At 36.4% G+C, this 13,102-nt stretch overlaps 1 protein-coding gene across 3 annotated transcripts in view; it reads left to right on the forward strand.

Annotated features, from left to right (window-relative positions):
* Positions 1 to 12,340, forward strand: part of LOC138713836 (innexin shaking-B-like) — a 78,855-nt gene extending 66,515 nt beyond the window's left edge. For all 3 annotated transcript variants that reach the window (XM_069846282.1, XM_069846281.1, XM_069846280.1), the window contains 2 exons: positions 4,077 to 4,296; positions 9,850 to 12,340. In XM_069846282.1, coding sequence (XP_069702383.1) covers positions 4,077 to 4,296; positions 9,850 to 10,373 — 744 coding nt within the window. In that variant the 3' untranslated portion in view covers positions 10,374 to 12,340. The remainder of the gene's footprint in view (positions 1 to 4,076; positions 4,297 to 9,849) is intronic.
* Positions 12,341 to 13,102: the final 762 nt, after the last annotated feature.

Genomic DNA, 13,102 nt, shown 5'->3' on the forward strand with positions numbered 1-13,102 from the left:
TTAGTGTAACTCTGAAAATATTAAAAATAGGACCCATGTTTATATTTATGACACCTTTTGCTCAGAATGTCTTCAGGAATATGCTTCGTAAGTGGCGGTAACTCCTCGTGAATCACCCTGTAGGGGAGAGTCGGGTAGTATCGGACATCGGGTAATATCGGACAGTGAGTTTCTTTCATCTACCACACGATGATAGTACCTGATTGACATGGTTACTTTTCTGTGATGTCGCATAGAGAAACGTAACCATGTCATTCAGGTACTAGACCTACCATATGGTGGTAGATGAAAGAAACGCACTGTCCGGTATTACCCGATGTCCGATACTACCCGACTCTCCCCTATATCGAAAACGTTCTGAGTTATCAAGGAAAAATATGTGAAATTTAAAGTTAAAATGACATACGCGCATATTAAAGGGTATAGTATCTCGGAAAATATTAGGTATCTAAGAAATTATATCATAGAAGAGAAAAGTGTATTCTACAAAGAAAAAATAAATTAAAACATCATTTTTGACCCATATAGACATACCTCATCTCACCCCCTCAGCTTCCCAACTAGGCAAAAGGACGTCTCATACGCAAGAAAGGAAGACGTATGCGAGCATAGATTCCAACCCATGCTTGTTTCTATGGTATCAAATCCGAACACTCATAAATTGAGAAATTTACTCCTTCTATTCCATGAAATTTATCTGCTGCATGGAAAACCGAATCTCCATTAACGATCCTATGCATCTTTCATCAAAATAAACAACATGCGAAATTTCTTCGCCTTATTCCGCATAATATTGGATGCGAAAAGCCAGTCTTTGTACTGAGGCGGGTTTGGAATCATTCCAAATGAAATATCTCGGCGGTAATGACAAACAAAACATTCCGCAGTTGGCGGAGCGATCAACGCGAATTAAACTTCCTTGTTATTGTGTGTTGGATGAGATGTCTTCGCTTGGCTTTCTCGGTTTTCATCACGTTAATGTTGGTAGTACTGCGCAAAAATAAACGTACTTGCAAAGCATAATAATTATACGATAGAGCCGTAATGGATCTTTGAGCGTGTTTGACACACGGAGAGTGCAGTAGACTGCAATCAGACGATGTTTTCTTACTGTAAGGACGGCGCGAGTACTTAGGACCTGTTGAGCTATCTCTAAATTTCTACGTGAGCGAGATAATCAAATTTCACTTGGAAACTTTTTACATGGACATTACCTCATTCATTCACTTAATCACAAATTCATTCATTCGCTTAATAATTAGTTAACTTAACCACATACTCATTTATTCATTAACTCACTCATTCACTTATTTATTCCTTAACTTAATCCTACACTCAATTATTTTTACACACCCATTCATTTAATCATATTAACTCACTCATTCAGTTAAACATTCATTAACTCATTCACGTAAGTATTCATTATATCATTTACTTACGCGTTCATTAACTCACTCATTCACTTAAGCATTCATTAACTCACTTATTCATTTAAGCATTCATTAAGACACTCATTCACTTAAGCATTTATTACATCATCCACTTAAGCATTCATTATATCATTCAATTAAACATTCATTAACTCACTTATTTAATTAACATTGTTTAACTCACTCATTCACTTAAGCATTCATTAACGCACTCATTCACTTACGCATTCATTATCTCACTCACTCACTTAAGTATTCATTAACGCACTCATTCACTTACGCATTCATTATCTCACTCACTCACTTAAGTATTCATTAACTCACTCACTCACTTAAGTATTCATTAACTCACTCACTCACTTAATTATTCATTAACTCACTCACTCACTTAGGCATTCATTAACGCACTCATTCACTTACGCATTCATTAACTGACTCACTCACTTAAGTATTCATTAACTCACTCACTCACTTAAGCATTCATTAATGCACTCATTCACTTACGCATTCATTAACTCACTCACTCACTTAAGTATTCATTAACTCACTCACTCACTTAAGCATTCATTAACGCACTCATTCACTTACGCATTCATTAACTCACTCACTCACTTAAGTATTCATTAACTCACTCATTCACTTACGCATTCATTAACTCACTCACTCACTTAAGTATTCATTAGCTCACTCATTCACTTAAGCATTCATTAACCCATTCATTTAAACTTTAATTAATTTACTCATTTATTAACTCACTCATTGACATAAGTATTCATTAGCTCACTCATTGACATAAGTATTCATTAACTCACTCATTCACTTCAGCATTCATTAACTCACTCATTCACTTAAGCATTCATTAACTCATTCATTCATTTAAACTTTAATTAGTTTACTGATTTGTTAACTCACTCATTCACTTAAGCATTCATTAACTCACTCATTCATTTAAACTTTAATTAATTTACTCATTTATTAACTCACTCATTCACTTATGCAGTCATTAACTCACTCATTCACTTCAGCATTCATTAACTCACTCATTCACTTAAGCATTCATTAACTCATTCATTCATTTAAACTTTAATTAGTTTACTGATTTGTTAACTCACTCATTCACTTAAGCATTCATTAACTCACTCACTCATTTAAACTTTAATTAATTTACTCATTTATTAACTAACTCATAAGCATTCATTAACTCACTCATACATTTAAACGTTCATTAACTTACTCATTCACTTAAGGATTGATTAACTCATTCATTCACTTAAGCATTCATTAACTCACCATTCATTTAAACATTCATTAACTTACTCATTCACTTATTCATTCGTTTAATCATCGATTAACTCGTTCATTCACTTTATTATTCATTAACTTACTTTTGTACTCAATTATTTATTAACTCATTCATTTAATCATTATTTAACTTTCTCATTCGCCTATTCATTCATTAACTCACTCATTCACTTAATAATTCAGTACCTCATTCATTCACTGTACTATTCACTTAGTCTTTTTTATATCTCACTCAAGCCTATACTCACTCATTCGTTCAGTAACTCTTCCTGACTTACGTGGTCACAAAATAAATAAATAATAAATGAACATATCAGCGTTCGTTCATTCAAATTATATTCTCCCATAAAGCAATCAATTAATTTTTCAATGAATAAATCAACTAATCAATAATTTATACATTTGTTTCTTTGACAACTATTAATAACTCATGAATAATTATATCAACTCAACATAGATTCAAAATACAGTTGTGTCCACAGTTGTTCAAAGAAATTTTGCTTGAATGGTATTATTCTGAATTGTCCGGACTATGGATAGGAGCCAAGGCCTGGAATCAAAACAAATTGACTGACGCATTGGGGTTACGCCAGCAAGACACAAGAACACTTATTTGCTCTTCTTCGTTGTGTATTTACATCATTTTAAAATTAGTAACCACCTTGTAGAGTTATTTCCCATAACATATAACACTGAAACACTTTATAAACACCAATGCTGGCTTTAGCTTGAATCCTGCTTGAATTATCTCTCATTTAACGACTGTTTCAACGCCGAAAGATTATGAAACTGGATGTTAATGAATTGGTAAGGATAAGGGATTTTGGCTGGAGTCGTCATCCGTTTTAAAAAAATCTATCCTGATATATTTATGATGCGACTTATTCCATGAAAAACTCACCACTCATTAGGACTGTTAAAGGGAATCGAAATGCAGGTCTTCTGAAAGCGATCTCGAGATTATACCGTTCACTTTCAGTACTACGCAAGTTTTTCACTTAGAAGTTTAAAGCGGGAAAGATTAGGTTTGAACATTATACTCTTCAATGAATCTATGACTTCTTTTCTTTCAAATTTAAGACTATTACATTTCATCCTCGTATACTGGATTCTATTAATACCGTCTCGTTCCTTAGTCGCATACTAACAACGAAACTCCGTATTCCACGCCGTGCATGTGCAGCTGACTTCCCTGTATTTTGTATTCCGGTTTTCGGTGTCGTTCATGCTATAGTAGTAGATACATAGCTACACAAGTAGAACTCGTTTAAGATGTATGCCAACATAGGCCTACTCAATTTAACTGTTCATTTCATTTTGCTAAATTGCATATTTCAATTTCAGGCCGTCCTGTTCTACGCGCCACGATGGCTCTGGAAGATATGGGAAGGAGGAAAACTTCAGGCGCTCAAGATGGATCTGGATATCGCTATCATTTCTGACGGGGATAAGAAACAGAAGGAGAAGATGATGCTGGAATACTTAGAAAACAATCTCTACTACCACAACTTATGGGCCTTCAAGTACATCTTCTGTGAATTTCTGGCGCTCGTTAACGTTATAGGTACGTATTCTTCACACGAGAGCTCTATCAGTACAGACAACTGCCGAGAGTGGCACATCCATTGTATCCTTCATATAGTACCCTCAAAGAAAGAAGTCACACGGCGTCAAGTCTGGTGACCTGGGAGGCCATAGACGATAGACCGGATCAGCGGCGGTAGCACGTCCAATTCAACGACAGTTAACTCGAAAATGTCTATGAAGCGACATTTGTACCATTGTCACTGAATTTGTTTTCGCAACCTGCAGAATGCAAAACGATTTTTATTATGGAATTGCCATTTTTTAAATAATATCTCTCATGGCAACATAAACATAAAATACGTATTCCGAAACTTAGAACTTGGAGTTTGACTGTTAAATGACGTATAGCATGTTACTTTCTCACTAAATAATCATGTGAAAGTGTCACCATAATTTTTAAATATTGTGCTTTTGTTTACTTTTAAATGCATAATATAAAATCTAGGATACTTAATGTTCGGTTTTCTTCACTTGTAAGTCCTTTCTGACCACTTCTTGATGTAGATTCTTACCTGAAACGAAACAAAGGTAAATGTTAGAGTGCAATCTGAATTCATAAAACAATCAGCAATCGACAATTTGGGAAAATTTACGAGTGAATTTGAGTAAAGAGAGAAAACTGAGAACGTCGGGGCATATGCAGCTCATATGGGACTTGGCGTGTAAGCAATGGATACCTACTGTCCGTTACTCAGGAGAAGACGAGCGGAAAGAATGTGACCTTCTTGATTATCTCTGTTGATTATTATAAACATCGCTCAGATAAGCATCCCAGTAGCCAGGTTATCGTGCAGGAACCATGAGTAATAATGCGTATGGAAATTAAAGCTAAGTTGAACAGAAGGAGACCTAATGTTTCCGCTTACTGCAGTGCAAATATTGGATGTGTTGTCGTACATTATCTGTTCACATCCCTTCCTCCTCAGTCCGCTCTCGTCTTCTCCTGAGTCACCGACAGTACATTCAACATCCCATCCCGAGAGAGCTATTCATGTATATAACATTCTCCGATAAAGCTTAGCGCGATTTTTTAAATTAAATTTATTTAACTTATTTATTTCGAAATTCTGTATGTATGTTATATTACAGTCCATATATTTAAATAAGTACATAAAACAATAATATGCATTTGAAGAATGTGATTCCAAACCACGTTAAATCCATTTTTACATTCCCATAGCAACCAAATGTTTTGTAAGAAACAAATGAAACTAAATAAATAACTAAATAAGATACCAACCTTTCAGAAAAAAAAATGAAAAACTATATGTTACCACTTAAAAATATTGCCGATGATGTCACATTCTGTACAATAATGGTTGAAAATTGTCTTTCTTGTTTGTAAAATTTTCCTTTCAAAATATTAAATTTGACGTGTCCGAGCTTTTAAAAAAATGAATTAATTTCAGTTTTATTTGCATTATTGCTTACTTATGAAAAACCCTTTATATGTATAAATAATAAAAATGTCCAAAGGGACTGGGCGAGTTTTGGGATCACAATCTTCAATTAAACTGTTACAAAATATTACTTTCACCTTCTGTGATGTTCCCTCCTCTTACTTCTCCTTTAAGTAGCCTACGAGCAGCTTTTTTTTATCGACACCTACAAACGTTAGATCTATTTCAAGTGTGTTACGGCTTTTTACTGCCAGACTCGAAGTGACTGTTTTATCCCCCTTTCATTTTGCGTAGGAAGCTTGCAATCCAGTGTCTTTAAGCCAATATTTTCTTTGATACATCTCACACGTGTTTATGACTGCAATGCCGCGCGGACAGTAAATAAAGCTGCATATTAGCTTTCATGTAGGCCACTTCAATCCGACTTGCAAGAATTTTACACCCCAATAAAAATGGCGAAATAACTTGTTCATTCAGTCATTCGTGCAAGTATTTCACTTATTACTGTTGTTACTTCGCTTAGACGTCTATTCCAACGGAGTAAAAATACAACCCGAACAACAAAGTTCCGTCTAAGTGGGTTGATACAGTTGTGTGTCTGTACAGCTTTAACGCCTGTCATTATCTTTATAGTCGGCCTACGAAATTTATTAAACTTCCTTCTCTACAGTATGTGTCAAAATTTCGAGAAAAATTTCCCTCTTTCTCTGCTGCACATTAATCTATTCATGCCACCGACGTAGCTCAGTCGATAGTAAGTTTTATTGCTGATACGAGGCTGTGATGGGACGTGGGTTCGATTCCCGGGTGGGTTTGGAGTTTTCCAAGATTTTTTCCAACTGTAAGGCGAATATCAGATAATCCCGGTATATACTTGGCCTCATCTCGTCAAATTATTTATTTATTTATTACGTTTCGCGCCGTGGTCTAAGGCATCCCGCCGCGTTACGGAATGCGCGCTGGTTCGAGTCCTCATGGGGGAATAAATTTTCTCATGAAATTTCGGCCAGTGTATGGGACCGGTGCCCACCCAGCATCGTGATGCACTTGGGGAGCTACGAGAGGTAGCGAAATCCGGTTGCGAATACCAGCTATAACGACTGGGGGGATCATCGTGCTAACCACACGATACCTCCATTCTGGTTGGATGATCGTCCACCTCTGCTTCGGCATGTGGGCGTGAGGCCAGCAGCCGGCTGGTCGGTGTAGGCCCTTCACAGGCTGTAGCGCCACGGATTATTATTTATTTATTTATTCATTCATTTAGCAATTATTTATTTATATATACATAGCCTATTTACTTAATTATTTAGTTATACATATATTTATTTACTTTGGTGGACTTCACGCTATCAGACCTTCTCTTCTACACTACCAGGAATGTAACTACAACTACAAGAAAATGTGTATATCACAATCATCCAGTAACTTAAATATAACTTAACGAACATGCGACAAAATGAAAATAATATTAAAAAACAACTGCACCTACAAGTAAATATTCCAAATAATACAAATTAGTCTGATATATTATGAACTGACACAAAAAAATGAAGCAGATACAATAAATACAGATACAAAATAACAATGACACTTAGTTTCAGTATAAATAATCAAAGTATCCTGGCACAAAGGCAAGAGAAAGAGTTAATCTAACACGTGGAAATTATTACTAAAATAGCAAAGACAATATCACTATCACCATAAATCTAGCAACTTCTCACCAACGGATTTCGTGGCATGGATTATATTTTTCTAGTTCAATAGCAAACTTTTCTAGTTAAATATATTAATGCTTAAAATTAATCAAAATGTAACAACGGCCCTGGCAAAGTGTTTATGTTAATTTAAATGGAGAAAACATTAATGACCATAGTTGGGCAATTCAGAATAGGGTGTACAGCTATGTACCAATAGTTAAACATTTTTAATAAAATGTCAATAACGGTAATTTCAATTCTTCTATGCAATTTCTTTTACCCATGCATACGAATATCCAAAAGTCAAATATAATTGAATTTCAATTGCTTATGTGGATTTTTATTGGGTTATCTTACGACGCTGTATCAACATCTAGGTTACTTAGCGTCTGAATGAAATGAAGGTGATAATGCCGGTGAAATGAGTCCGGGGTCCAGCACCGAAAGTTACCCAGCATTTGCTCGTATTGGGTTGAGGGAAAACCCGGGAAAAACCTCAACCAGGTAACTTGCCCCGACCGGGATTCGAACCCGGGCCACCTGGTTTCGCGGCCAGACGCGCTGACCGTTACTTATGTGGACGCTTATGTGGATTTTATTCTACGAGTGCTGACAGTTTTCCGTTAATTTAATTGAGCTTAATGAATGGTTGTTGTCAGTATAGTTATTTTGAAACAGGGGTCGAGAAATAATTATCTAATGACAGAAAACATGAGTTTAAGAAGCGATATTAAAATACCTGAGGATAACTATTATCACGAGATAATCCCACTTGGAATCGAACCCGGGACCCCCAATTCTACGCTCTAACCACTGAGCCACGCCGCCGTGTAATGTGGGGCTATGGATTGAGCCTCGGCGTAGCTCAGTGGTTAGAGCACCTAGTGCGTAGAACTGGGGTTCTCGGGTTCGATGCCCACCGCCGGAACGAATTTTTCTCCATTAATAATCAATGGCTACCGGTAGTTACTGATTTTATGAGCTCTAGTACTGAAAGGATGATCAGGTATAAAGGATAAACTGAAAGGTCAACTTACACACTCCTGCGATCTCATTGTTTTCGCTAAAAGTTACTGAAAAGGGTGAAGTCTGTCCTTGGTCTGAACCTAACGGTATTTCACGTACCGTTCTCTATTGACTTAAAGCGGCTACACACGACCCAATCTGCAGGGTCCGATTTGCAGGGACCCTGCCGATCGGGTGGTGTGTAGGCTTGCAGGGACAACAAACCTCTTGTCGGGTGGTTGGTTCGGGCAGCCACCCAATCTGCCGACTCCCCCACTCCAACACCCTGCAAGTTGGGTCGTGTGTAGCACGATCGGGCCGATTTCTTGTCAGTTGCAGCTTGCAGAAGTGGCGTTTATGAAGAACTGAGAGCAGTGACAGTGAGTGCCACGTGAAATGACGGAAAAGGAGAAAGAAGTCTGGAAGGATATTTTTGAACTGTATAAAGATATGCCTTGTTTAAGGGACATTTCAAACGCAAATTATCTGAACAGAGATATGCGTAATCAGGCTTTAGAAATTCTTCTCTAAAAATACAAATTATGTAGTGCACAGCATGCCAACACAATAGGATCAACGTTATCAATATGCACACCTATGCTTTGTCGAAAATATGAGAAGAGTTTAAATGTTTTCTTATTTTTAAGAGGTTAGATACAGCTTACAGCAGTAAAATTTTGGAAATATTAAACATTTTTTTTTCCTCCATTACTGTATCTTGTACAATAATGAAAATTAATATGTATAAAATTAATATGTATAAAACACTGTCCTTCTGCTTACTTACTTACTGGCTTTTAAGGAACCCGGAGGTTCATTGCCGCCCTCACTTAAACCCGCCATTGGTCCCTATCCTGAGCAAGATAAATCGTCTCTATCATCAAATCCCACCTCCCTATCCATTTTAATATTATCTTCCCATCTACGTCTCGGCCTCCCCAAAGGCCTTTTTCTCTCCGGCCTCCCAACTAACACTTTATATGCATTTCTGGATTCAGATAATACAATATAATATTTGTTTTATTCAGTCTTATGACAAATCAATTATTAAAACAATGACTTATATTTCATAACATGTAGTCATTGAGTTTTATACAATTAAGTTACGAACGTTTTCGCCCATTCAGGCATCTTCAAGTTCAGTGTACAATATCTCATTATTAAAGTTTAACACTGAACCTGAAGATCTATTATATTCTATCGACAACGATTTCCTGATAAACGTACAGTTTCTGTCTCACTTAGAATTATATTACCAGTATTTTCTTGTAATTCGTATACAAAATATTTTTATAAAACAATACTTTAAGAAATTAGGAGGGGCTTATTTTTCGAGTAAATAGCTAATATTGTGGTTTTCTAACTCTTCTGATATTTCCACTATGTTGTTTGTAGTGATTTTAAGTGTTTTCTTCTCCTTATCAGGTCAAATGTTCCTGATGGACCGCTTCTTCGACGGAGAGTTCCTGACCTACGGCATCAAAGTAGTCGAGTTCATGCAGAGTGATCAGGAAGACCGCGTGGATCCGATGATCTACATCTTCCCTAGGATGACCAAGTGCACCTTCTTCAAATACGGGCTGTCGGGAGAAGTGGAGAGGCACGATTCCATCTGCATCCTGCCGCTCAACATCGTCAACGAGAAGATCTACATCTTCCTGTGGTTCTGGTGCATCATCCTGGGCTGTCTCACGGTGCTCCTCCTCGCCTACAGGATCGCTACTATCGTCAGCTACAGGCTGAGGTGTGCCCTGTTCAAGATGCACTACAGAAACGTCAACGGCGACGACATCGATACCATCGTCGGCAACACCAGGTTCGGCGACTGGTACCTCCTTTACATGATCGGCATAAACATTGACGCTGGGGTCTTCAGGGAAGTCTTTCATGAGCTTGCCCAGAAGATTGGCTACGATACAAGCGAAAAGAGTCGCCTGAATGCAGTTTAATACTCATATCACGCTCGGTATGGACTGAAAGATGACGGAGAGAACTGACGTGAAAGACTGTGACTTCTGTTTCAGTCAGGGGATCAGTTTATTCGACCAGAATATTCGAGTAGATTATTCTGTCAGAGTATTTGATCCTTTACTGCCAGAAGCTTCCAACTACAACTAAGTTCATATTTAGTTTTAGTTATTTAAGTTTACAATAATGAAAGCATACTATGATGTACAGTACATTCTACCGATTTTTATCCTTTATTCATCCATTCATTTTCGCTCCATACGCACATCTACATTCTCATTTCCTCGTTATTTTATCGAACTTAAAAGGCTGCATAATCATGCCTTCATAAGACCATCATTTTATTTGGTACACTACTGTCAAAACTTTTAAGGAGAGCTAGGAGTTTTAAGCCCGCATGCACAGTCGCGTTTGAGGCCGTTCTTGAGGTTGTCTTGAGAAAACTTCACAGAATTCATATGCACATTCAAGTTCTGGAGTCGAGCTTGAGACTGCCCCGGGATATCATAGAATATGAACTGAGACTGGCAATGAGCGATCTTTGGGCGATCTCAGTCGGCTATGAGAAAAAAATAGCTACTGTTTTAGATGACGTTTTCATCGAATTTCATTATTTTATTGGAAATGAAGAAGACATTGAATATGAAGCACAGTTGCCAAGATGATATTTTAAAATCAAGTAGAATTTTACAATATTGAGCAGTTTTAGAAACGTTATAGATCCACAAAGTATACCGTTCTAAATTACCTTTTTAGTCTATTATCGGTTGAAGAACTCAGGACATGTCGTGGTATAGTTTCAAGAATTGTGCAACTACCCTAAGATTTACGCAACATAAGATTGGAATAATATAATTAGGTAAAACAAGAATCTTGATCCCAGTGTGTTTGTTAGGTTTCAATAACAAAATTAACTTGTTACAAATTGGCTATAAAATATTTAATAGCCTATTATTGATATCAAATCAGTTAGATGTTCTTAAATAATATCGAAAACCAAGAGATGAATCGTGCTACGTACTAATAATTTCCATTACCGGTAATTAAATAGATTAATGGAATTTTCTTATGATACATGCAACAATAATACCATATATTGTTGTTGTTTAGTCAACTGTCCTAAGACACGTCTGAACCTCACAGATGATTCCAACAGAGCATCACTTATGAGGCAATTAAGCCAGGAGCTAATAGAGTAGAGTGGCCAATTCCTTTTCCCCTCCATTGCATACATCGCCGACTAGCTACATATTACACTATGGCTCCATTACTTTTAATTTATTGAATGATATTTTAGTGTAATAACACAAAACAATGTACTTTGCGGACACTCGTCACTGATCAGCAATGGCGACATAATTCGCTTTTAGAGTGAGTATTCTCAGCACAATCTCAGGATTGTCTCAAGACCAAGATAGGACGGAGTACGTGTCAGTGCGTACGAAAATTGATACCGTCTTCATTTATTCTTGGTCTTGGGAAAGTCTTGAGAATAGCTTGGAGTTGATTGTGCATACGGGCCTAAGTCTGCTCGGCTTCTTTTATTGACAGTTTTGTAAATTGTATTACTTCATCAAATTTCCTTTTACACAGAATGTGCCAAAACTTCGTGCATTAAATTTAAGAATTAGTAGAAACTAAAACAAACATTTTTTTGTCAGATAACGTAGGGTCAGTATTGCGCCGTTAGCCCGCTAGACGGCTTTACAATCGGGAGTGCTGTTCCTCTTCTATCATTCCTTAAATTTAATGCATAGCCTTATAGAACACCCGGTATTTGATTAACATTTTACCATTTTCATTTTTTTCATCTGTATAAAGTTACTAAGACATGATTTTAAATTAATAGCATAATTTCTGACTTGGTTCATTTTGGTGTATTCTTTTATGTATATACTTAAGTGTGATGACTCAATATTATTTTTGTAAATAAAACTATAATAATTATCGCAGTTTCTTTTATTAGTAATTGTCACAAAATCATCACTCCATTAATTTAAATTTCTTTCTTCTCTTCGTTATTGTGTGGCACAGCACAAGTGAAAATTTTTATGTTGGTGAACAAGTAGGCCTACTCATACCTTAGAAGTTATTATTTTTAGGACCAATGATGAATATTACCACCTCTCAAAATACTGAATGTCTTTTTAACGCTCTGTATATTTTGTTAAGTTGCTCTTGAATTCCAGACGCCCAACTAAAATTAGGAAGTTCCGCATCCTCCAGAAAAACAAAACATATAAACACAGGAATATTAGTAAAGTGGCATTAAGCCCTGAGAATCTGGCATTGCAACAATAAAATTGCAACCGCTAGCGTTAAAATATCTTACTTACTCGTATTCTGAATACATAGCTAACCGAAAGGGTAGACAAAACTGATTCTCAAACAACCATTCACCCTTAAAGTTGCGTCTAGTATTGAGTATCGAGAAATTATATTAACTCATATCTGATGGATTGTCAAATAGATTGATCCTTTTGAATGAAACCAATTTAACAAAAACAAATCTCATTTTCTTGCTTAAATTTTGTTGTATGTTAAAGTGTACTGGTTTACAAACATGTAAAAACTGTCATACGAGCTACAAGTCAAATAGTTTTCATGTTTTTATTTTTCCATATTTTGTTATTTTCCAGATGCTATCAACTCCGTCCATTTGGCTAGATCAGAGAGATCTTCAGTGGTTAGAAACTATCAATAACAGTTT

Source organism: Periplaneta americana, chromosome 14 (assembly GCF_040183065.1).
Source record: "Periplaneta americana isolate PAMFEO1 chromosome 14, P.americana_PAMFEO1_priV1, whole genome shotgun sequence".
In the NCBI taxonomy this organism is placed as follows: Eukaryota; Metazoa; Arthropoda; class Insecta; order Blattodea; family Blattidae; genus Periplaneta; species Periplaneta americana.